This window comes from Notamacropus eugenii, chromosome 1, assembly GCF_028372415.1.
Source record: "Notamacropus eugenii isolate mMacEug1 chromosome 1, mMacEug1.pri_v2, whole genome shotgun sequence".
In the NCBI taxonomy this organism is placed as follows: domain Eukaryota; kingdom Metazoa; phylum Chordata; class Mammalia; order Diprotodontia; family Macropodidae; genus Notamacropus; species Notamacropus eugenii.
This window is the reverse complement of record NC_092872.1, coordinates 348337141-348363842: the sequence shown is the minus strand read 5'-3', so window position 1 is coordinate 348363842 and position 26702 is coordinate 348337141. Positions and strand designations below refer to the sequence as shown.

The window sequence follows — 26702 nt, the reverse complement described above, 5'->3', positions numbered from 1 at the left end:
ACAAGCTTGTCTGAGCCTGGGGGCGTGAGGACAGGGCTTGGAGTATATGGGGCAGTCACAGAGTTCGGGAGAAGAGAGTGGGTCATTGTGAGGAGTGGAGTGAGATGAGTGATCTTTCATTTGGGAAGCAACCGTTGCAAACAGGCAATTAATTTTGGAGGTAAGGTCACCATATGTCAGCTACTTTCCTACAACATATACTTAGCCAACCGCCACAACTAGATATAGGTACCCAATAGGTACCCACAGGCACCCAATGATAGGTACAAAAACATAAAGATACACAGATAATCAGACACACCCTCGCAAAGACACAATTAGACACACAATGTCCCCACCTCCTAGAACAACCCAAATTTGCCTCTCTTCCCTGCTCAAATAGCTTCATAAATGCTTGTGGAATTCAACTAGACGCATGCTAATCACTTAGCGACAGACATACAGATACCTTATATATCGAAACAGATACAGAGTATACAGAGGCACAGGCATATATAGAAAGACATACAAAGATACAACTGAAGGGCAGTGGTTCAGAAAGACCGAGACCTACCGAAAATCAAGACATGAGCTTTATTTATTCTCTACTGGGCTACTAACTCCTGACCTAGGGGCAAGTACCCCCCCATTTTTAGACCCCTAGTCTCTCCTTCTGTCTAAAGTCCCTGCCAGCTTTGACGTTCTCTGTTGTATGACTCCAAGTGGACACAAGTCTGGCAGTGTTGGGCAAAGGAGCGATTCTTCAATAGAAGAATGGGGGAAACTAAAGGTGCTCGGTATGAATGTATTAGGAAGGTGCTGGAGGAGTCTTTCATCCTGAAATCTCTCTCCCTAGAATGTTGGGCTCCCCCATCCTCAACCAACTGGCTTCCAGCTGGACAATTCTCCCCTGTTACACACGCATAGAGTGTAGAGGATGGGGCCCTGGCCTAGGTGCCCCCTCCTCCACTCCACTGTTTCCTCTCCTCCCCCACACCTCCAGATGCTATGCCAAAGGAAAAAAAAAATCCACCCCTCCTCCAGCTCAGCTTTCTCTTCATTCCCTCCCCTCCCCTCCCCTCCCCTTTCTTCTGGTTTAGAGTCCGCGCCAGGGGAGCGAGAGAGTGAGTGACGTGCATACTCTCCCTTCCCCTCACCTTCTCTGCCAGGCCCTGCCCACTCTCTCGGCCTGACGGCTGTCCCCCGCCCAGTCTCCCCAGCCACCTTCCACGGGCCCCGCCTCCTTCTCCCTGGAAGCCCCGCCTCGCCCCGCCCCAGCCCAGCCAGGTTCCCGCCCTCCGGGTTAGCTCTCACCAAACTTGCCGCCCCCAAAACTTTGGGCTACTCCGGACTCGGGCCATGGGGGCGGGAAGGAGCCGAATCACGTAGTCACCGCCGAGCTCGCAGAGCCAGCATAGACCGGGCCAGGCCCCCAGCTACTGCTTCCAGTCGTGCCTCAGCTGCAGCGGCCGCAGCCGGGCCATGGGCAGCCGCGGCGCTCCCCCCGGCATAGCGGGGCCCCTGGTATATCGCTTCTCTGGGGGACTAGGGGGGCTGTGACCGCGTCCGCGTGTTTGCGTATGTTGGTTGCCCCTCTTGGAGGGCTAGCCTTTCCTGAGTGTAGCGCTCCTGCCTTCGAGGAAAGGGGGGATTCTGGGTGCTTGTAGTAATGCGAACTTGGTAGCGAGCCTTTAAGGGCAGAGGGGACTCGGGGCTCTGATTGTATCGTTCACTCCTGGCGTAGGGTTCCCTAATCCTTGGGCTTCGCATTTCTCCTGGGGATAAATAGGGGTCCTGGCCTTCTACATAGCTTCATTCACTTCATCCACTATAGCGCTCCTTCTGGGGAAACAAGGAGCTTCTGCTCTGTGTGCGTTTCCCCTGACATAGCGCTTTCTTTTTCGAGTGTATGTGCTACTCTTAGACTCTTGAGTCTTGAGAGTTTGGGGAGATGGGGGAAGATAGCCTAGGGAATGAGGTGAGGTGAGTGTGGCTGGTTCGGGAGGCTAGGAGGAGTCACTTTTCCTGGCAACTGTACTTCTCGGTACTCAGCTCCTGTACCTTTATTTTTGCCTGACTTCTTCTGGGACAGAGCGCAGCCTTCGGGGCCAGGAACCCCCTCAGTTACTTACTCCTTGAACTTAGTATGGGGAAGGGAATAACGATTGCTGTTTTCTTGGGAGAGAGGTCACAAGGAGGAGAAGCATGACTTTTGGGGGTCTTTCTCAGGATACACTCAGTCTCTTGTCTGACACAGTATCTCCTCAGTTTCGACTTTGGGGTGTAGTTTGAGAATTGAGTGGTGTTCCTTGCTCTGATAACTTGGGATTATACTGGCTGGTCAAGTCAGCTCTGGGGTATCTGAGAGAGTAACGGGGAGAATTTAAATGTGCGTTTAGGGGTCGAGTGTGTCAGGGTCGAGTGTGTTAGGTGTATACGTCAACCTGAAAAACTGTGTGGTTTCTTGGAGAGTTTGGAGCGTGTTGGGATGTGTGTGGGAGCCAGTTTTGGGGGAGCTGGATATTTGGAGTGTGGGTACTGAGATAGTCAGGACACCGTTTGCCTTCCCGCTGTCTCACCGTTCACTTTGCCCTGCCTCACCGCAGGTGGCCGAGGGAAGCCCGTGCCGGGAGCCGCTGCCCCTGGAGCTGTCCCCGAGGAAGAGGCTGCCGGCTGCGCCCCCAGACGAGGATCGATGTGGCAACCGCCCCCCGCCCGAGGGGGCCGGCTCTGGTACTGGAGCCGGGTCGGAACCAGGCCACTTTGAGCGATCCGGGAGAGGGGGCTGGTGCCGCCACTGTCAAACAAAACTCGCCGAACTCAAAAGACAGGCCTGGAAATTGGTCGGTGGGCAGGGTACGCCCCTCGGGGTAAGTCATTCACCGCAGTGTTACGGAGACTTGAGTTTTTCTGTGCACCTAACGACTCTGAACTAACCCTGAGCCCCTTCCTAAGGCCTGCAAAGGTAGTTTGTCTGGTCGAATCCCATTAACTTCACATGTTTGGGGAAGGGGAGGGATATGCATGTTGGGAGAGAGGGGAATCGGGTTGCCGCAGACGTTCCACAGAGAGGAAGAGTTTTTGTGTGTGTGCGTGCCTAAGAATGCTGGTAAGAGCCCTTCTCATTTCACTGAAGCCGGTACCATGAAGCAGGGCCTACTGCGTGGGCCGCCCTGCACCTTCAGTCCAGACAACTTTTGGAGAATGAGAGTTAACCCGAACCGCTGGTGGGAAGGATGGAGAAGGGGATGGAAGAGGTTTAGCCTTCAGGAGGGTGGAATATGGGCCAAACTATCTGGTCTGTGATTGACTCCGCCTTTTAATGTACAGATTTACACAGTTTTGGGGAGGTTTGTAGGTTGTCATAAGATTTGGAGCTAGAAAAGAACAGTCCAATCCCTTTAGTCGGCATTTGGGGAAACTGAAGACCAGAGAAGTTGTGATTTAGCCCAAATCACACAGCCCCCATACTCTATGTGTCCTGTAGGGGGAGTTAGGGTTTGAATTTAGCCCCTTCTGATTCTTGGTAGAATGTGGTCTCCATTCTACCAAACTGCATCTGATGAGGTTTTATTCCATCTTCCCTGCCCCAGCATAAAAATGACTATATGGGTATACTAAGTATTCACTTTCAGTTTTCCCTCTGTGTTTATAGTTGTTGCAGCTTTTGGCAGGACCTGGGGTGGAGGAGGGAGGGAGGAAACCTTCCGACAGGAGGCAGGTAGCCCACAGCTGTGTTTTAGCCCTGCCCTCCCCAAAATCAGTGGAAAAGACTGGCCAGAAGTCCGATAAAAGCTGAGCTAGAGACCTTGGGACCCTTGGGTTTGGACTTCGTATGAGACATTGTTTTCCCAAACAATGCTGCCCTGGAAGTTTGGAAAGCCTTGTGAGATTGGGGGTCTCCAGAGGAAACCAATCCCTCTTGACCTTCAGACTTATTGAAAAAGTTCCTGGGAAGTCAGCATAATTCCTATTGAATCTAAATATAGCTGGTGAATGTGTATGTGTGTGTGTGTGTGTGTGTGTGTGTATGTGTGTGTGAGGGGGCAGTGGGAAGAGAATAGCTTGAAAAGAATGATGGACTTGGAATCTGCAGACTTGGGTTGAAATTTTAGCTCTGACCTTAACTACTCGTATGTCTTCAGGCAAGTCACTTAAACCCCTGGGCTGAAATTTCCTCTCCTGTAAAAAAAATGTAGAGGTTGTAATGAGTTACCTCTGAGATTCCTTCCAGCCTTTAATCCAATAATCTTATATACATGTGAGTTATTTTATGGCCTTCTCTATATTCCTTCTCTGATGCCTTACTGTGTCCCAGAGGTGACCATAGATAACTGAAAGCTAGTTTAGTAGACACACAAGTGCTGACAGACTCTGCCAAGTTGGGAAAGCTTTGAGTTGGGTCCAGTAATGGGTTGTTTCTGTTGTTAGAGATTAAGCTAGCCAAATTTTATCACATCTTCAGAAGGATGGTTTATCACATGAAGGATGATGACTTTTTTTTTCCTGATACAGCAATTTGTACTGTAGAAAGAATACAAGCTTTGGGTCTGAAGCCTCATTTTTCCTACTTACAACCTGGTTGACTTTGTACTTTTCCTTTGTGAGCCTCAGTTTCCTCAGTTGTAAAATTGGGTTCAATAATCTCTAAGGCACCCCTTTCAGCCTTTGATTTGGTGTATGTTGTACATTGTGGTCCAGCAAAGTCTAATATTTCTGTTGTTGGGTCAGAGACTGGTTGACTTAGCCCAGAGCATGTAATCCTTCAGTTTTTCAGTCTCTGCAGGGTCTATGCCTCTAGTGGGAATGTCATGAGGATTCTCTCCAGAGGAGCAGTAACTGGAGCTTCTGCAGAGGAATAAATGCATGTTACTTGGTGCTGGGGTGGTCAGGTGAGGAGACCTTCAGTAAAGGCCTCCTGTGTGGTCCCCACCCTTCCTCTCTCTCTCTCTCTCTGTCTCACTCTCTCTCTCTGTCTCTCTGTCTGTCTGTCTGTCTCTCTCATCCTTCTTTGAGAAGACCTCCAGAATGGGTAAATCTATCTTGGTTCCTCCTCTCAGCCTTTCAAAATAGGCAAAGAAAAGAGTTAATTGAAAATCTGTCACCAAGTGAAATCCAGGGCCCGGTTTCCACCCCTTACCCCCCCTTCTTAAGGGTTAGAGATTCAAACTGAGGCTGGGCCACCTCCTAGCATGGGATGGCAGTGGTGGAGAGGGAAGGGCGGGGTCAAAAAATCTAGAGGTAATAAAGTAAGCATTCATTCCTGAAACCCGATTGACAAATGCTGATGCCACAGGACAAGGTTATAATAAGTACCAAAACCTGTATGGGCATGTGCCTTTCATCCCTTTAATTTTCCCAGGCATACAAGAGTTAGGGGAGCTGGGTTGAAATCCCAGCCTTGTTACCTTGGGCAAGTCACTTTATAGCTCTGTGCCTCAGTTTCTTTCTCCATGAAATGAAGAGGCTGAAATATGTAATTTTTCAAAGGTCCCTTTCTGCTTTAAATACTTGGTCTTGGGTGAATAGGGAGGAAATTAAAGGGAGATAACAGATGATCTGCCACTGAGTGAAGATTCCTCTGTCGTTGTCATCTTCTTCTTGTCCTCTTGTTAGCCTGTTACATGTCATCCCTTTTTTTCTTTCCCTAATGAAATAAAGGCAGTTTCTTTCCATAGCAGTGAGAAGACCTTAATCTGAACATCAAGATAACCTCCTTCACTTGTTCTAACTCCCAGGAGGCAGAGACAACTCCTTTGAACTTACCATGCTCTGACGATGGGTGTCATTGGCTGTGATAACTAAGAGATCTTTCAGCAGCTCCTCTACCTACTGGACCAGCCCAGGTTCCATGGGGGATTGGAGGGGCAAACTCTGCAACTGATGAAAGAGAGAGCACTCCTTTGGAGTCTCTGGTTACCCCTGAGAAAGACTGAGTAGAGATATCAGAAGATATTTTTCTCTGAGCCACAAAGGAGACTGTTTTGTAGCTGACCCAGGGATGAAGGTAATCCCTCAGAGACAGGTTCAGGGACCCAGAACCTGGTCAGTTTCTAAAGATGGGTTTTCTCATCTTGTTTGTTGGGTGTGAGCATGGTGAAATGTTGCCCTTGTGGAAAGTTTTGTGTCTGGAACTATGGACTCCTAGAATTTCTATGTCAGTCAGAAAGAACCTTAGAGAAGACTCTAACTCAATAGCCTCCCCTCCCCCCTTTTTTTTCACAGATGAGAGACTTGCCTAAAATCCTCCTGAGAGGGAGTTAATGTTACAGCCAGATCTTGAACCCTGACTTCTATCTCTGGACATGCATGGGCATGGCTGCATATTGGCTGGGTGTGAAGCTGTTTTCTGAAAGTTCTTTGCTTTTTTAAAGGAAGCTAATGAGAAACGATAATGGTAATTCCAATGAGCTGTTGCAATGAACATTCCTTAAAAGTGTTTCCATCCCTATGACCTTATCCCATCTCTCATTGTCTAAAGTTCCTGCAAGTCCTATTTGAGTTCAGCGTATGGTCAGATGTATTTGGAAGAAAGCCAGAGGAAGGAAGAAAAGAAAGAAACAAGCATTTATTAAGTACTTACTCTTTTCCAAGAGTCATGCTCAGCACTTTTACAAATGGCTCTATGCCTCAGTTTCTCTCTCCATAAAATGAAGAAGTTGAAATAGGGGATTTCAAAGGTCTCTTCTTGCTTTAAATACTATGGTCTTTGGTGGAAGGGGAGGAAATTGAGGGGAGACAACAGAGGTTGGCTGCTGAGTGAAGTATTTCCAGTCCAATCTCATTTGATTTTTACCATACTGGGAGGAAGGTTTATTATTATCCCCATTTTACACCTGAGGAAACTCAGCTGTAGGCAGACTGAGGTTTAAGTGACTTGCCCAGGGTTTAGTGACTCCAGGCCAGCACTCTATCTACTGTGCTCCTAGCTGCTAAAGTCAGTTTGCAGGCCTCCCTTTTACCAGGGGATGATCAGTAATGGTCAGTCACTCTGTAGGGGGGGCCTGCATTTTCTATCTTATCTCAACTTAGTGAGAAGGAACTCCCTCTTGGTCTTGTGGGGAAATAAGATGAGAGCCATCTCATTAGGTGGTTTTTTATTTTTATTTTTTTTAAATCTGTGAGATTTTTCCTGGAACAAGAGCAAAACAACAACAACAACAACAAAAAACAACCCCCCAAACCCTCATGAGTTATTTACTCACTCCTTCTATTTCTGCTTTGAAAAGCAAGAATGAATGGGATAACTTTCAGTGCTTTAGAAGGAGCACCAGTGAAAGACAAGAATGGGCAGTGATAAATAATAGAATATCAGGCCACAGAACATGGGCTTGGAGGGGCCATCTGAACTTACTCATTACAACTGAGGTCCAGAGTGGGAAGGAACTTGCTCAAGGAATTTGAACCCAGGTCTTTTGACTTTGGATCCAGTGCTTTTTCCAATTCACCAGCTTGTTCTGACTCCCAATAGTTGCTTTTCTGGGTAAAAGTTGATTTTTTTAAAAAAAATGGAAATCTTAACTCAAAGTAATAAATATCAATATTAACAATTCACATTTATTTGTCATGTGGAAGGCAGAAGGAGGTGTGCTGGAAAAGAACCCTTGGTTTGAAATCCAAATGTTTAGGGAGCAGACCTTGCTTTCTAGCTGTGTGACTTTAAGCAAGTAAGTCAGTCATTTAACCTGTGTGCACTCAGTTTCCTCACCCATAGAAGAAGAGTGTCTGGATAGTGTCTGTGTTCACCTCCAACTCTAAAATTCTGTATTCTTATCTTATTTAATCTTCCCAATGACCATGTAGTCCAAGGAATATTATCCTCATTTTAATGATGAATCCCCATCCATTTCCCATTTACCCATCTGGGAACTGTAGATTGATTTGGTGGTTCATTCTATAACTATATACTATATAACTATAACTATTACTATCAAGAATCAGGAAATCTCCTGATTTGAAGAGGAATATGGCATTCCACTCAGGTAGAACACATTGTCTCTGCCCTTAAATGAAAACAAGGATGCACAATAGGTAAGATGGTGTTTCTCTCACCTTTAAATGAGAATAACAGCCTCCAATAACAGACTCCCAAAGGGTCACAAAGACAATCTTTTCCTTATATCAGCACTCTATTTTTCAGCTTCCTCACCGCCATCAACAGCCCACCATGTTACATGTGCCAAGTTTCTTGTTGCCTTCTTTGGATGGTAACATTCAAGCCCATCCTAGTGGTGAGGAAGGTGGTATAGGAACATCTGTGCTCAAAGCAACTTTGTAGGGGAATTTAAAATTCATCCCTCCTCCCATACCCCCCTCTCTGAAGTAGAAAGTATTGATTCTTGGTCCTCCTCTCCTTGCGTAGGGGGAGTTAAACCAAGAACCCTGGAGATTTTGACTCTCTTGGTCTTTTCTCTTGGAGAAGGAGCAGAGTAGTAAGCGATGCTAGTGTCTTCCTTCAAGAATCATATTAGCTTCTACTTTCTTTAAGAGGCTTTTCCTGGTCCCTGTAGCTCCTCATGGCTTCCTCTCTCAGACTGCCATCTATCTATTTGGTATATATCTTGTTTTTGTCTTTTTTAAAAATTGATCCTCGGGTGCTTAGTGATGTGTGTGGCTTATAGTAAGCACTTCATAAATGCTTGTTGAATGACTGATTGGACAGGCAGGATACAGTGACTGTGATGATAACTGAGTGAAATATGAATCTTCTCTAGGAAAGTTTATGTTTAGAACTGGGGAAAAGTATACCCTAGGAATCTGGAACTTTTAAATTCAATTTAAATAAACATTAAACACTTACTATGGTTAAGGTCCCATGCTGGCCCTAGGAATATTAAGCTAGATACAACCCTGTTCTGAAGGAGCTTAAAATCTGATGAGGGAGGTAAAAGACAGGTATATAAATATTTTGATACAAGGGAGGGTGAGAAAGAGGGAAGAACAAATCCAGGAAAAGTCATGTGACAAATTAGAAATGGGAAAAATTACTTTTGTTTGAGTAGGGAGGGGAAGCACAGGTCAGAAAGGATATAGGATGAATTGACTGAACTAGGTCTTGAAGGAAGATAGAAATTCATTAAAAGGAAATGAGGGTGGGATAGAAGCAGTTCTGGGTGAAGGTGCGAGCAAATAACTACTTTCCTCCAAGAATGTTTGGCAGTGGTCAAGCATGCTCCATTGAACTCATCACAGGATTTCAACTGGAGGAGAGCTTGGAGATTTTCTAGTCTGACTCCTTCATTTTCAGATGAGGACACTGAGACTTAGAAAAGAAATGTTTTACTCCTAGTCACACAGTAAGATTAGATTTGAATGCAGTTCCTCAGACTCTGAAATCCAGCAGTCTTTCCCCTAAATCAGGCTGCCTGTTTTCTCACTTGTGCTCTTTCTGTTTCCTCTGCCTGGGATGTACTTTCTCCACCTACACCCATTGAAGTCTTTCAGACCATTCAGATGCCACCTCCTCCAGAAAATCTTCTCTTTCCCACAGGCACACCTCTTTCCTGTGATCTCCCAGTTTCTAGATCATTCACTGTCCAAACCTTTCATTTGGCAGGCAGCATAGGTACTCTCATATGGTTATTTAAGGCTATGGCTTCTCTCCCCCCACCCCCACCTCCAAGATTAGGAGTCCCCTGTCTTAGGATCAAAGGATTTGGAGCTAGAAGAGATCTTACTGATCATTTGGTCTAACATTCTTCTTCTATGATGAGATAACTGTGGACAAAAGACTTTCTCAAAGGTCACACAGGCCATAAGAAGCAGAGCTACAATTGAACAGGTCTTCTCATTCCAGAATAACTTAATAGTTGCCCCTTTCCATACTTGCTCTCCTACATCAGATACAAGCGAAAGGATCTGTGCTGAAGCACTCAGGAAATGTTTGTCGAATGAATGTATTTCAGACCTGTCATCCATCAGACCTGCTTGCCCTCCTCTCTCCCTTCTTGTCCCCCTTCCCCAACTACTGGACAGGGCATGTAGCTGGTGCTCAGGAAGCACCTGTGACTGGATTGATTTCTTTCATTCATTTTTTCTTGCCGTCCAAGTATCTTACATCCCAGCTCCCAAGTATCCCACCAATGCAGAAGCTAAGTAGACACTTGAGCCACTGAGAGAGAGGGGCTTTCAGCTGCTAGAGATGTTTCAACTGAGGAGTGATCTTTGCTAGCAAGTGGGGGTTATCCCTGTGGCATTCTGATATTCTGGATCAGTGCTGACCTTGCCCTACAAGAGAGGAAAAACCCTTCACCTGCTCACTGCTGACTGATACTCCTTTTTCTCTGAGAATGCCCAGTTGTTTCATTGTGTCTTTGCTGATGGGGGTGGGGAGAAGCAGCATGGAGTAGAGGGGGAGCTAAATTCCAATTGTCCCTTCTTCCGTGGACTGTCTCACGATTTACAACTTTTCTGGGGCCAGCAACATCCTAACCTGTCTAGGGAATGTTAAACGCTCTTCATAATGTGCCTGGGATCTTAGATCATCATCCCAACTCTTGTTTTTACAGTGTTTAAGGTTTTCCAAGGTGCTCATAATTCTTTTAAGTGCAAGTATTATTATCACCATTTTACAGATGAGGAAACTGAGGCTTTGGAGAGGTTGAGTGAGAATCAAAGTTAGGATTTAAACTCAGGTCTGCAGGTATAGCATTCTTTCTGTTGCACTGCCCTGCCTCATAAAATAAAGGATTTTAGAAGCATCCAGCCCAGTCCTCTAACTATAAAGACTGAGAAACTTCAGAGACAGCAGTATGCCTGATTAAGTCCACTTTCTTTTCTCTGTATTAGTTTCTTCATTTATAAAATGAGAGAGTTGGACTAAGATGCCAGATATTTTTTCATGAGGTTCCTATTATCATGGGGTCAGTCAGTGGCAGTACTGGGACCAGCAGTACCAGCCAGCTCTTCTCGTTGTTCAGCCAGAGCGAGGGAATTGCTATATACAGCCTAGAAGAAAGTTGTATGAACCCTGAGGGAGTTTCAGTATCTTATTGTTTATGAAAATATTTGCTTTCCACACCAACCTTTGAATCATTTCCTCTAGACCCCTGCCCTGGCTGCCTGAGTTCGTTGGCTTGGCTGGGGGCAGTTTCCTTTAACATTTCAGGAAAGAGCCTGGGGGGAGATAGAGGAAGTTGGCAAAGAATTGCTGGTGTTGGCTGCTTTTTGTTCTGTTAGGAAGGAAAATCTTTGAGTAGACAGGCCAGACCAAGGAGGCTGCTGCCAGACTCTGACTAAGGATGCTCCCTCTGTCAGGATCCCATGGACTGAACACAGGATTGGCTGGATGCTTTCCTGGTTGGCTCTTGAGGTTTTGGTCCATCCTGTTCTTTTTGATACTCAGCAGTGGACCTTGATTTCATACTCGGGAAAGTCATGGCACATCAGTTTGGTGTTTAAGCCACCCATGATCTTTCTCCCGCTTTGCTTTCCAGTTTCCAGAGAGCCAGAATAGCAAGGTAGATAAAGAGCTGATCTTGGAGCCAAAGAGAAGTGAGTTCAAGTCTCTTCTCAGATGTATACTTGCTGGGTGATTCTGGGTAGGTCACAACCTCTTAGTACTCTTGGCAACTCTCTCTCAAACTATAAGTTGTGAGAAAGGTGTCACCCACATTGGTAGAAAGAGTTTCCTCCTTAGGGAGTTCCCTACACTCCCTATATAAGATATATTTATAGATTCATATTCCTTCCATATAATCTATTCCAACCAGATGGGACTATTCTCTGTCCTTTGATTTCATTCTGCCCTCTTCTGCCCATGTGACTTTATATACTTTTCCATATTCTAGAGGGAACTCTGCCCCTGCCCCATCCATTTGTTGACATGTATTTTTCCTTCAAATAATTCCAGTTAAATCAACTTTTCCAAGCAGCCTGAACTAATCCCTCCACCCAGTAATGACCTCTTCCCCACTGGAACTCATAACACCATGTTAGGTTTGTAAACTTACAGTTGAAAAGTTGAATAAGATGAGAGATACAGAGCAGGAAGGGACCTTACAGGACATTTAAATCCAATCCTTCATTTTACAGATAAAGAAACTGAGTCCCAGATAAGTTAAGTGCCTCATCAAGGTCACAGAGATAGCCTGGTCCTTTGATTCTAAATACAGAAATCTTTCCCCTGTACTCAAGTGCTTTTCTAGCTCATCAAATATCTTAATAACCTGAAATGGACTTACTTCTAGGAAACATTAATTGATATTGTAAGAATATTTGTTTTGAGGACCATAACTGCTTCTGTGCCTGAGATTTTAAGAAATGTTGTTGGCTTATAGGATTTAGAAGTGGAGGTAATGGGAAAGACCACTTAATCCTGATTCTCCATTTTACAGAAGAGGGAACTGGAGCCAAGGAGGTTGCCTAAGGTCATTCTATTGATGAGTGACAGAACCAGATCCAGGGGTCTTTCTACTTTTCCTAGTACTAGTAGTGCCAGGACCAGAATTCCTTCCTGTGGGGATGTTTGTTACCATCTGAATGCTGTAGTCATCAGTTATGTGTAAACTCCTGGATCTTTGGCTTTCATGAGGTAGAACTATTCTGAAAACACTGAGATACCCTCATGAATGGCACTTGGGATGCCCCCTACAAACTGATTTACCTTGCATTTCTCATGATCATGAACCCTTTCTTTGAAAGTCCAGGGAAAGTTCCACTCTGCAGAGAAGCTTTCAATAATTACAATTCATCTTGACCTTCCCTTCTTCTGGTCATTTTTCTGAAGCACTTAAGGTCATATGTTTCGAACCTTTGCATGGAAGTCTTATAGCAGAGCTTCCCAATTTTGGAACCAGGAGACTAGGGTTTGATTTCTGGTTGTTTGATCATTGACAAGTCATTTTCCTTCTTGGAAGTGAAAAATCAGTGTCCTCTCTATCCATCTTTATCTCTTCCTCTCCCCCCTCTTTATCTCCTTCCTCTTTTTGTCAAATGAGAATAGTTCAATTCAAGAAGCATTCAGTGCTTATACTAGACTGGGCTAGGTTCTGTGTTATGGAGAAAAAGAAACAATGCCTGTTCTCAGGGAGTTTACTGACAGTGTTACACCATACAGAACATACAAGTACATAAATGCAAGGTATCGATAAATTAATTCAAGAGAATTTCAAGAGGGAGAAAGTACAGGTGTCTGGGAGTGTCAGAAAAGGCATAGAGTAGGAGATGGCACCTGAACTATGCTTCAGACCAGCTTTGAGTATAATAATCCCCACCCTGCTTCCCTCCTAGGCTGAGGGGAGGATCACATGACATAATGAATTTGGGAAAAAGCATGGCAACTGTAAAGAGCTGAGCACATGTGAAAAATGGTTATTTGAGTGCTTTCTGTATGGTGTGCTGTGGTGTAGACACGGCTGTCCTGCTCATCCAGAAAGTTAATCAAAATCAAAAGTCATCACCTCCTCATTTATCTTCCCCAGGAGGCAGTTTTATGGGCTTCTTGTCCTAATGCCAAATGCTGCTTCCCTGTGGAGGTCTTGATCTGTAGGCATTAGGAGCTGGGTAGGATGAGTGTTGGGGGTGGGGAAGGGCGGTGGGGAGAGGGAGTCCTGGCTCAGGGACCAGCCTCTTCTGTAGCTTCCTTTCAATGCCGTAATCTGATCTATGTTTCTCACCAAGATGAGGGCGGCATCTCCATATGTCAATACCTGTGCAGAATTGATTAGAACACCAGCCAGGAGTGGGTAAATGATCAATTTTCATTTAGCTCGCAGCAAATCTCCTGCTTCTATTGTTGGGAGATTTCACGCTCCTCAAGGAAAACCAGACAAGAGCGTTGGGAGCCCAGCGGAAACGTGATACCTCTGTTCCGGGCCAGCGCTGGCTGCCCTTTTAGCATTGGCGTGAAAGAAGAGAATTTGTTCTACTTTTTGCTGCTTTGAGAAGATTAGCTGCCGCTGCTTTTGAAAGGGTGTCCTGCAATCCAATCGCGCTCTCAAGCACCTGGCCAGGTATCTGCAGGAAATGGATTCTCCTGCTTGAGAGTTTTCACTCTGACTGTCTTCATTTATCAAGGCCTTCTGGAAGGGTACTCAATCTGCCCCCAGTCCCAGCTTTCTCTGCTTCTCATTGCTAGTTAAGTCAATGCTATGGGTTTCTCAGTTCTTTGTCTTTCTTCCTATCTTAAACCTTTTGGATTCTGATGGCCCATTTCTCCATGCCCTCTAGCTTATAGAGGTCCACAGAATTGCCAGACATTCATCTAACAGGAACTTTGGAATCATAGAAGGTCAGACACAGCTGGAAGGCACATTTTAATACCATAAGATCATAGAATTAGAGCTGAAAGTGACCTCGGGGCTCATTGAGTTTAATTCCTTCTTTTTATAGATGAAGAAACTGAGACCCAGAGAGGTTAAGTTATGTGCCCAGGGTTTATATAGCAATGAATATTTTCTGATGCAGTGGAAAGAGTTCTGGATTTGCAGTCAGAAGACTTGAATTTGAATTTCAACTCTATTGCTTACCCTCTGTCTGTGATCTTGGACAAGTTAGGGGCTTGGGCTCACTGACCTGTAACATCTCTTCCAGCTTTGAATTTGTGATCCTATGAACCAAGAACCAAGTTCCTTTTCTTTGTTAACTTGGCTACCCACAACCACAGCATTACTGGGTGCTCAGAAGCATCAGCTATGTCTCCATTTGTAGTGCCGATGGCCACCATCTTCTTCTATATCCAAGAGTTCTCTGAAATTGACTTTTCATTCAGTTCAAGAAGTCAGTAGCCCATGTGCATTTTTAAATTGCCAGATCTTCTCCATCCTTTTCTCAACTTCGCCTCCCATTCCAGAGGAGAACATTAAATTATGCAGAACCTATCATTTCCAGTTAACTGTGGTCAGTGAGGATGGGGAAGATTGTGGGCTTTGATATTCCCAGATAAACCTCCAACCTCAGTTGCATTCCACCTTTAGTTCTGACTTCAAGCTGACCCTATCCCCACTGTTTCTGAGAAGCAAGCATAGCTCAGTTGAAGCGTGAGCTCTGTCCCTCTCTTAGGGAGTCTTGGCTCAGGTTCAGTTCCACAAAGTTGGAGGGAAGAGGAACTAACACAACCCCTGAAGAATCAGCCTCTGGATAAAAACTGATCATTTTCCTTTTGGGCCCTGTCTTCTCCTTTGTAAAATAAAGGCGTTAGACTACATGGTCACTAAAGTTCTTCTTTGCTCTAAATCCCATGATCCTAAAATTTTATAACATCAATGAAAATCATTAGGCCCCATATATTCAAATAGCAATTTTAACCTCTGTTGAGCGCTGTTTAACAGTTCTGTAACTACTGTTATATGTTATATGTTCATTTTATAATGAGAACACTAGCCTTGGCTGTCATAAGACTTTCCTCATAAGGATTTCTGGGATCAGGGAGCATCATTGTTATTGTCCTAATTTTGCAGGTGGGGCAACTGAGGCTCAGAGAGGTAAAATCATTTGCCCAAGGTCACACTTCTATTAAGTGGCAGAATGAGGATAATGAACCTTTCCCTAATACTATCTAGCCTTTGAACTGCATAGACCCTATTTACAGCTCCATTAGAGGAGTAGAGTAGGGATTATTATGCCCATTCTATGGGCCCAGGGAGGAGAAGTGAGTTGCTTAAGGTAGCATGGCATTTTATAGTCAGGTTAGGTATAGAAATCAGGTCTCCTGACTCAGGTGAGTTCTGCTATCTCTCTACCACAGCCCACTGGCTTTTATTATTATTATTCATCTAAAAATATCTCTAAGCCTCTGCGGACATCCTGCCTAAATGAGGCTAGGTGGTATAGTATATAGGATACTCAATTTAGAGTTAGGAGGACCTGAATTCAAATCCTGACTCAGGTACTTATGAGCTCTGTGACTTTGGGCAAGTCATTTAGCCTCTCTCTGCCTGCCTCAGTTTCCCCAAACGTGAAACATGGATAAGAGCATGCATGGGTTGTGTAATGTTTTGAAAACCTTGAGGCGCTATATAAAAGGTTAGGTATTGTTATTATCATCATCCCAGTATTTACCAGAAGAATTTAAGCTTCTTCAGGGCAAGAACATTTTTTTTGTCATTGTATTCCTAGTGTCTAGAAAAAGCCTGGTATCCAGCAGATGCTTAATAAAGGCTTACTGAACGTTGGCTGGTATGGAGGTAATCCTGGCTTCCTTCAGGCTAAGCCAGTGGAGCTGGAAAGGCTTTGTGTATGGGTCAGAATGTGGCTTTCTTCTGAAGGCCAGTCCAGCTAAGTGGGAGAAGCTCATCAGTAGGCTGGTCAGGCTGATTCCTTTTTTAGCTAGAGGAGCAAATCTCCAGGATCATCTACTAAGTTGTTAAGTGCTTATGATCTGCTTTGATAGAGGAAGAAACCATACTAACATAATCATGGATCCCTGACGATGAAGTATGCTGTATTGTGGCATAGTGGCAAGAGCGTGGGACTGAGAATCAGAGTACCTGGGTCCCAATCTAGACCTGGTTACTTATTAGCTGTGCCTTCCCTCTAATGGGCCTCAGTTTTCTCCAATGTAAAATAGGAATAATAACCTCCTGTGTGCCTCCCTCAATGAGAGGTTATTGTGATTTTTACCTTGTAGCTGTAGAGCTCCAGAGAAACTATGTGATAGTTCCCTCTCTCCCCTGAACCAGAGAAATGTAGAGAGAAGGTGGCTCTGCTCAGGCTGATGCTCTGCTTGGTCCTCAGAGGCAATGCTTCTCAGCCTAGACTAGGGAGCAGAGAGGAGCTAGCTGTGCATCAGGACAGACCGGGGAGTCCTCACAGCATTGCCTCCGGATGCTTAGTCAGTTCTTGCTTTATTACTTTCTCTCAAGTGGATTCCTGAAGCAGCAGACACACCTGTATTCAAATGTGAACAGAGAGGTGCATTCCAAGCCAGTGTTCAATGACTTTTGGACCGTTTCCCGCTTTGAGTTTGCTTTTCCCCCTTTGGCTTCTATTTAATCTTCTCACACCTTCTTAGGCACTTTCCAGACTGAGGTAGATTAATTAACAGGGGAGGCCTGTCAACACCTGGAAAAAAAAAAGGAGGTTGTATTCCCCAGACAGACTTTGTTAGGCCTGCTCCCTCATAGGCCGCAATCTCTCTGCTGGTCTCTGGGTCATTCCTGGTGCTTGTTTGTGGTGGAGTGTGAGCTCCACCCTCCTCGAAGCTAGCCACCTCTGTCAAGGTGATGGATGTAGCTGTGTATCTGGGCCTCTGGTGAGGTGGGGGCATGAGCAGCAGACACAGGGAGCTGTTTGAGACAAGACTTGGGGCATCTAGATTCAGGACGTGGCTCCAGAGAGGTATGAATAAATGTCATCTTTAGTGGTATTTCCCCTGGGCAGTAGTGGTGAGACTGTTGGGGCTGGGCCCAGGGGACCTTCAAGTTCTGTCACTCATGACTCAATAGTCAGAGAATCGCCGTAATGAACCAATCACCAAATGCACAATGAACACCTAAGCCTAGGTACCTACGTACCTAGCAGGGCCTGGTGCTGGTGTCTTGTTGACTTATGACAGGCTACTGCCCCTATATCTCCTCTCATAAGCCACCTATGTAGAAGTTCCCTTCCCTAGCTCCCACCATTCCCTAATTCCTCATACCCACTCATGTCATCCCTATCTGAGCTGTCCCAAGCCTTCTCTTTTCTTCCCAAGCCACCTATGTACCTCCTAGGAGGTGACCTGGCCTCACACATCACTGAAAAAATGGATGTCATCCATCTAGTTCTCCTTCTCCTCCATAATCCTACATTCCAAGTCACCTCTGCATATTTCCCCACTCTCTCCTCCTCTGATACAGCCTCAAGAGGAGAAGGTGACCTGCCCTTCTACTTGTGCCTTTGGATCCATTCCCTTCTCTTCTCTGGAAGCTTTTCTTTTCAATCCTTCCCTGTCTCTCCCTAATTTTCAACCTCTTTATCCACTGGCTTCTTTCCTGCTGCCTAAAAACATGCCCAGATTTTCCCTGTCCTTAAAAAACCTTCACTTGAAGCTGAACCAGAAAAACAGTCTCTACAAGGACTTCAACATCATAAAGACAGATAACTTTGAGAGAATGAAGAACTGTGATCAATATAATAATAACCGACCACAATTCTAAAAAATTTATGATGAAACATATTTCCCACCTCTTGACAGAGAGATCAGAAGGTGCAGAATAAGACATAACCAATATATGGATTTGTTCTTTTGGACTAAGTTTATCTGTTACAAAAGAGGATTATTTTGGGGGGTGGAGAGGAGGAGGATAGTTGCTGAAAAGAAAAAAAAGGAAGCTAGTGATTGATGCCAAGAAAAAAAGAAAGAGTTTTGAGGAAATGTTTGAAAATGCTCAGAAGAATAGAGAGAAATTTGGAGAGAGACACAGACAAACAGAATAGCTTTGGAACTAATCTGTTGAATTTATTATACATTTATAAAAACCTAAGCTGGACACAATCCGGTTGTTCATGATTTCATATACAACCCTTGCTTTCTTTTTTCCCTTGTATGTGGAAATAGTCATTTAATGTTTAATCAAGTTGTGAATATAAAATTTTTTAATCCTGAAAAGAAATCTTCAATTGGCTATACCATTTCATCAAACTATCATCTTATATCTTTTTTCTCTTTCAGAGCCAACCCCCTAGGATAAAAGCTGTCTATACTACTTACCTCTACTTTCTCACCTCCTACTCACTCCCCCATCTCTTGCAGTCTGGCTTCCATCCCAAATACTTGACTGAAACAACTTCCTACAAGATCATTAATGATCTCCTAGTTGCTAAATCCAGTGGCCTTTTTTTATGCATTCATCTTTTTTTGGCCTTTCTGTAGTGCTTGACACTTTTAGCCATCCCTTCTTTTTAGACACTTTCTTCTTACTCGATTTTCATGACATTTTTCTTATCTCATTCTGCTGCTACCTATGGGACAGTTCCTTCTAAGTAGTCTTTGGTGGATCATCATTCATGTCCCTTACCAAGGGTGTGCCCTAGAGTTCTATTCTGGGCTCTTCCTCTTTTCTCTTTATATTGTCTCTTCATCATTTTTTCAGCTCCCATGGGTTCAAGGATCGTGTCTGTGCAGAGGACTCCCAAATCTATGTTCCTAGCCTCTTTTCTGTGCTCCAATTCTTCATCTGTAGCTACTCGTAGATCTCTCTACTTGATTGTCCTATTGGCACCATGTTCCAGATAGGATGAAATGATCAGACCTTCAGTTTAGGAAAATCACTTTGGCAGCTAAAGTTGAGTTTAAGATCCCTATGGGACATCCATTTTGAACTGGTCTGTTCATTCTACAATTCCAGACTCAACCTTAGACAATCAGGTAGTCTCCTATTGGTCTGGCCAATTGAAAATGGCCTGTTCATTATTCTAGATTAATCACTGAGCCAATACCTACCCTTTTCTCAAGGGCCAGGCAAGGAAATACAAGACAGGGAAAATGAGGAGGATCATGGTTATCATAGATTTTTGAGCACGGAAGAACCTTAGAGTCTGCCTAGTCTAAGACCTTCTTTGTAATCAGGAGGAAGATGAGGTTCAGAGAAGGGGGAGTGACTTGTCTAAGGTCATACAGGTAATAAGCAGCAGAGCAAAACTTAGTCCACTTCCTGAGTTCAAATTTGACCTCAAACACTTACTAGTTGTGTGATCCTAGGCAAGTTACCTAACCTAGTTTGCCTCAGTTTGCTCATCTGTAAAATGAACTGGAGAAAGAAATGACAAACTACTCCAGTATCTTTGCCAAGAAAACCCCAAATGGGGTCAGGAAGAGTTAGACACAACTGAAATAACTGAATAACCCAAATAGTTAAATTGATAAGGGAAGAATTTTTGACCAGAAAAGATATAGTATTGCAAGATATAAAATGGATAATTTTGATTACATTACATTAAAAAGCTTTTGCACAAATAAAACCAATGCAACCATGATTAGAAAGAAAGCAGAAAACTGAGGGGGAAATTTATAGCAAGTTTCTCTGATAAAGAGCTTATTTCTCAAAAATATAGAGAGCTGAGTCAAAAGTATAAGAATATGAGTCATTCACCAATTATTAAATGGTCAAAGGATACGAACTGGCAGTTTTTAGAAGAAGAAATCAAAGCTATCTATAATCACATAAAAATGCTCTAAATTACTATTGATTAGAGAAGTACAAATTAAAACAATTCCAAGGTACCTCCTCACACATATGAGTTTGATTAATATGACAGAAAAGATCTCTCTCCCAAATAGATTTTTTTAAAAAGGAAAAGGACATATATTTGCCAAAATATCTATAGAAGCTCTTTTTGTGGTGGCAAAGAATTAGAAATTTAGAAGATACCCATCAATTGGGAAATGGCTGAACAAGTTTTGGTATGTGATTATGATGGAATGCTATTGTACTGTAAGAAATGATAAGGGGTATGGGTTCAGATAAACCTGAAAAGACTTACGTGAACTGATGCAAAGTGAAGTAAGAAGAACCAGGAGAACATTGTACCTAGCAGTAGCAATATTGTACCATGATCGACTGTGAATGACTTAGCTATTCTCAGCAATACAAAGATCCAGGACTATTCTGAAAGACTTATGATGAAAAACGCTATCCACCTCCAGAGAAAGAGCTGATTGAAGCATACTGTTTTTTACTTTTTACATTTTTTCATGTTTTTTTTGATCTGTGTTGTCTTTCACAACATGACTAATATGGAAATATGTTTTGCATGACTGCACAAGTATAATCTATATAAAATTGCTTGCCATCTCAGGGAAGGGAGAGGGAATAAAGGGAGGGAAAGAAAGAATTTGGAACTCAAAAATTTTTTAAAAAATGTTAAAAATTGTTTTTACATGTAATTGGAAAAAAATATTTAAAGCTTTTTAAAAAAAACCTGGTTTCAAATCCTTACTTTGCTACTTATGACTTTGAGCAAGTTATTAATCTATCTGGGCTTCTATGAAATGAGGGACCTGTACTAGACTGGCTTTGAGAAACCTTCTAGATCTAATTCTATGATCTTACTATTTCTGTCCTGCTTTTTTCAGAGAACTTTTTGTGAGGCTCAGATAAGATGAAGATTTTGTTAGCATTTTGTAAAGTATTAGATCTTATATCAGTGCAAGGTTTTCTAGTATAGCCGGGCTGATGGTGGTGGAGACTTCTTAGAGAAGAAAGGACTGGAGTCAGATGTTATTTTCAAAGTACAGTCAGTATTTAAAATTTGATCTAGTGGTACAAGGCTGAGGACAATAGACAGATAAACTGAAGAGCTCATGGTCCCTCAGGTAGGTCCCTTTCAACTCAAAATCTTTTCTCTCATAGAGTTTTGAGTGACTGCAGGATGTTTTTTATCTCTGGAGGAGTAGAGAAAAATCAGAAGTATATTTTAGGACCTGAGCCCTTTGAGTGGACTTAGTCTTTGGTATATGAACTGGTTTTCTTTGGTAGAAGGTGCACTGAGATTGGATGTGGTGGCAAATGTCCGTCGTCCCTGTTACCAGGAGGATGAGGCTGGTGAATCACTTGGATTTAGGAGCAAAAGGAGCTAAGAAGGATTAGGTGCCCACACTAAGTCTGGCACCAGTATTGGGGAATGGAGGGGCCATCAGGACACCTAAGGAGGGGCAAATTGGACCAGATTAAAATAAAGGAAGTTAATTCTTTCCATACAGTTCAGCATTGAAATCAGGTCCATGAGTGGCTGTTGCATTTCAGAGAGACAGAGAGAGAGAGGGAGAGAGAGGGAAAGAGAGAGAGAGAGAGAGAGAGAGAGAGAGAGAGAGAGAGAGAGAGAGAGAGAGAGAGAGAGAGAGAGAGGAAAGGAAGACAATGATTACTTTGGGGTCTTGTTTTTTGAGCGTAGTTTTATTTTTTGTGCTGGACCTATAATTTCCTTAGTGTAAGGGAATCTTTTGAAAGAAAATATGGGGGTCTGCACCTTCTCTGCAGTTTAGTCACAGGAAGTAACCTGGGGGCATGGAGCACTTAAGTGACCTCTCCTAGGTCACACAGCTAACATATGTCAGAAGAAGGGCTTGAAGGGAGGTCTTCTGAACCCAGAGGTGGCTGTCCATCCCTTAAATCACTCTTCCTCTTTTCTGGGTGTAATAAACTTGTGAATTTTAGTGACAACTCAGAATTCCCCTTCCCCTTTGGTTGTCACCACAAACCCGATAGGACATGTGGTCTCCTGGCTAGCCCCTGTTGTTATACTGCTAGGCTACGTTAACCCCTGACCCCAGGCCATCCTCCTGATGGATTGCCGTCTTTGTTTACGATGCTTGGGTTTCTGATCCTTTGCCAAAGGCCAGGTGGGTGGTCAGTGGCCTATAGGGTCATAGGATTTAGAGTCACATAGGTAGTAAGTAGGAGGTCTAGGATTCAAATCCGGGATCTGTGTTTGCAAAGCCAGTGCTCTTTGCACTACAACCTAGTAGTGAGCACAGTAGCTGTGGCACACACACTTCATCCACTTAGTAGAGGACACAAGTTCATTCTAAACAGCTAGGTGGAGGGGCAGAAGTTAAGAGTCAGGAACACCTAAGTTCAAATCCTGCCTTAGATACTTATTAGCTGTGTGATCCTGAGCAAATCACATAACCCTGTTTACCTCAGTTTCCTCATCCGTAAAATGAGCTGGACAAGGAAATGGCAAACCACTCCAGTATCTTTGCCAAGAAAACCCCACAAAGAGTAAGATCAAATAAAGGAAGGTTGAGAACAGATAGTCTGCTCATTGAACCATCCTTACTGAAACCAGAGTGGGAAGAAACAGGAGACATTTGGTTTGATTAAAGGAAGAACTTCCCTAAAGGCTGGTTGTGATTCTGGGAGCTTGACACTAAGTGGGATTGGCTGAGTCTTTTCCTCTGGATGGATTCGAGTCTGCCTGGGATATACCATTATCCTGGAAAGTTGTGAGGGGTTGGAGGGGTGGGGTGGGGGAGGAACAAGTCTTTGTCATTATTATAAGGCATTCTGGAGAAGCTTTACTCAAATCTGGGCAAAGGCAGTGTGGTGTGGTGACCGAGCACTGGACATGGAATCAGGTGATCTGGCTTCACATTTCAGTTCTGCCACTTATAACTGGGTGATCCTGGGCAAGGCACTCAGTTTTTGAACTTCACTTTATCTCTTTATCAAACGGGGATCATGATTCCTTATAAGGACCATGGAAAGGAAAGTTCTTTGTAAGCAGCCTAGTACTCTAGAAATGGTCAGTCTCTTATGAGGTTTAGTTTCACACGAATCTATTGCCTTGCTTTTGTTCTGTTCAGTTATTTTCAGTGGTGTCTGACTCTGTGAGCCCATTTGGGGTTTTCTCCCAGCTCATTTTGTGGGTGAGGAAGCTGAGTGACTTGCCCAGGGTCACACAGCTAGTAAGTATCTGAGGTCAGATTTGAACTCAGGAAGATGAGTCTTCCTGAATCCAGATCAACCACTCTATGCACTGATGTCACTCAACTGCCTTTTGGTTTCATTAGGCTCACTCAGATGAATGTATTCCATTGGATCAGAGGATCATTACCAATCTGGAGAGGGTTCTCTAATGGAGCACCCCAGGGTTCTATGCTTTCCAAAATAGTAGGCTGGAATGTACTGGGGAATCTTTGACAATTGGCTCTTCATGTATATATATATATATATATAATATGTATATATATATATACACGTATATATATGTATATATGTGCACATATACATACACACATATACACATACATATATAATATATACACATATATACATAAAATATATGTGTATATATTATGTGTGTATGTATATGTATACATACACATATGCATATATGAATATATGAAATCTATTAAAATATAATACACACATATGTATGTATGTATGCACATATATGTATGTATGTGTATATATGGGAGAGAGATTTTAAAGTTCTATCTGTATTGTTAACATTTTCTCTGTCACTTTCTTAAGTCTAGCAATCAACAAAGCAATTAATCAAACACTATTTGTAGTGTTTGCGTATTTCCAAGGTACAAGTATTAACACTAAAAATTTAACAACTGACCCTCACTTTCCTATTGGAAATGACTCCTGTCCACCCCTTTGAGCGAAAGGATCTTAGAAGAAGCATGACCCTGGGCTACTGAACATTTTTTTCAGTGACAAGATGATGGCATATATATCAGATTTATCACATTTATGGATGACATGATATTGGAAAAGAATCATAGGATTATGAACTTGGAGCTAGGAGGGGCCTGAGAGGTCATCTAAGCCAACCTCCCATCCACACCTTCTCAATCTGTCTCATCACTGTCTATGTTCTACCAGTAATTTTTCATAAATAATCTACTTATGTGCTTGAATTGTTGTTATGGATACTTTACCATTTCATGGATACCTATGAGACATTTAGGCTGTTTATCTGTTAATCCAAGAAGATGCCATTTAATAGGGATAAATGTAAAATTTCCCTTGGGTTCAAAAAATCAATTGCACAAGTATAGATGAGAGAGAGATGGCTAGACAACAGTTTGGGTATGTAATGTTTTATTGGATTGCAAGGCAATAATATATGAAAGCAGCCAAAGAAGCTGGTGAAATTTTAGGTTCTATTAATAGAACTGTGGTGTTAGAACTAGGAGGTGATAGTTGTACTTGCCCTTTTCAGGGTTCTGTTTTGTTGTGTTCTGGGACTCATTGCAGGAAGCACCTTGATAAACTGTTGCCCCATTCTGAAGGGGATACCCTGGGTGGTGAAAGGGCTGAAAAACATGCCAAATGGAGATTGGAGAGAACTGGCATGTTTAAGCTGGGCAAGAGAAGATTTAGAGGGGACATAATCACTATCTTCAGTTTTTGGAAGGATTGTCATATGGAAGAAGGATTAGATTTAATCTTTTGTTCTGGAAGATAGAATTAGGATCACATGGCAGAAATTACAGGGAGGTAAAATTTAGCTTGAAATAAAGAAAATTGCCTTAGGAGGTAGTGAGCTCCCTATTCCTGGAGGTCTTCCAACTATAGGCTAGAAGTAAATTTTAGCTTGAAATAAAGACAAACTCTGTTAGAAGCTAGTGAGTTCCTTGTTCCTGGAAGTCTTCCAAGTATAGGCTAGAAGTAAATTTTAGCTTGGAATAAAGATAAATTCCTTTAAACACACCTTCCTGTGTCTGGAGGTCTTCAAGTATAGGCTAGTTTCAGGTATAGATTGGACTAGCTGTCCTCTGTGGGTCCCTCAGTCTCTGAGAGTCTATGACATTCTATTTTGGTGGTCTGTGTAGGTGAGGGGAGGATTTCCTTAGCTGTGATAGAATGAGCGCTGACATTCTCAAGTACTTTTTGAGGTACATAAACAAGAGTGGCATGGGATGGGTAGGCACGTGTGAGTAGCAGTCTCCACCAGTGCTGGGAGTCCCTAGATTGGTGATCCATTGATTTGTCATAGCCCTGAAGTCTCCTTTGAGGTTCGTTTTAGTGCTGGGGCTGGGGAGTCCTCCGACGCCCAGGCTGGGTCAGAAGATTGGAGTTCTGCAATGTCTTTCAAGCCTCATGGCTTCATGTTGTCTCTCTGTTCATGTTCTCCTCCCTCCTGTTTGTGGAGGTTAGTGCTGCTGTCAGCCTTTGAAAAATTGTTCCAAGGAGCTGAGCTCTTTCAAAGGGGCCGGGTGACTGACTGTACGCAGTGTGAAACATCCTACACCAGCTGGCAGAGGTTTTGACTCTGCTTTTCCTGGTTGTTCAAGGGAAAAGGACAGAGTAGGGGGGAGAGGGAGGATAACAATGTTGAATTTTAATAGGCTCTCATGAATTCCTAGTTTACTCCCTGTTGTGGAGGAAGGCACAGAGAGCCCAGTTAACATTAATGCTCATTCTGTATGCCCTTTTTGCTTCTGGCTGATGTTTCTCTTCCTGTCCTGATTCATCTCCCTTCCCTGAGTATTTTGATATAGTCCTCAACCTTCTTGGAAAATGTTTAGGCAGGGGTGGGGAACCTGCGACCTTGAGGTCACATGTGGCCCTCTAATTCCTCAAGTGTGACCCTTTGATTGAATCCAATCAAGGCTGCAGGTTCCCCACCCCTGGGTAGAGTCTGGTCCCCAATATCAGGAGTGTACAAGGGAAAGTGGGATATGTGATGGTATAGTGGAGAGAATGCTGGACTTGCAGTTAGGAAAAACTCAGTTTGAATGCTGCTTTAGACTCTTACTAGTGGTATGACCCTGGGCAGGTCATCCTTTCTCAGTTTGTTTCCTCATCTGTAAAATGGGGATAATAACAGCCCGGGGTTGTGGTGATGATCATTTGTAAAGTGCTTTGTAAACTTTAAGATGCTTTGTAATGGCTAGCTCTTAGCCTCATTAAGAAGTCTAATGGTTTTCCCAGAGATAAAAAAGAAATGTTCAAGTCAGTGAGACCAAAGAATGCGTCTAGGACATCCTTAGGAATGTGCAACTGCACAGCCAGCTCACTCCTGGAGGAGGCTAATACTGCTGGAGGTCTCACCAGCAATTCTAGGCTACCACTGCTTAATGAGTCCCTTTTGTTACACAACCTATGTGTGTATGTGAATGTGTGTGTGTGCGTGTGTGTGTGTGTATGTGAGATGTTTCCTCTCTCAGACTGCATGTTGTCTGAAGGCAGAGAATCTCTCTTCCTCAGACTAGAAGATTTCAGAAGGCCAGACTCCACCTCCTTCCTGACAGGATTTTTGGTGAGTAGGGATCATATCTCCCCTATCACCCTACTAGGTGAGTTCCTGCCTAGAGCCTGGGGGAAGGACTTCCCATGTTCCTT

General features: G+C 43.5%; 1 protein-coding gene across 2 annotated transcripts in view; it reads left to right on the top strand.

Annotated features, from left to right (window-relative positions):
- Window positions 1-1272: 1272 nt before the first annotated feature.
- The window catches only part of KIF26A (kinesin family member 26A), a 165099-nt gene continuing 139669 nt past the window's right edge, over window positions 1273-26702 (top strand). For both annotated transcript variants that reach the window (XM_072630068.1, XM_072630067.1), the window contains exons 1-2: window positions 1273-1503; window positions 2586-2849. In XM_072630068.1, the coding sequence (XP_072486169.1) occupies window positions 1462-1503; window positions 2586-2849 (306 nt within the window). In that variant the 5' untranslated portion in view covers window positions 1273-1461. The remainder of the gene's footprint in view (window positions 1504-2585; window positions 2850-26702) is intronic.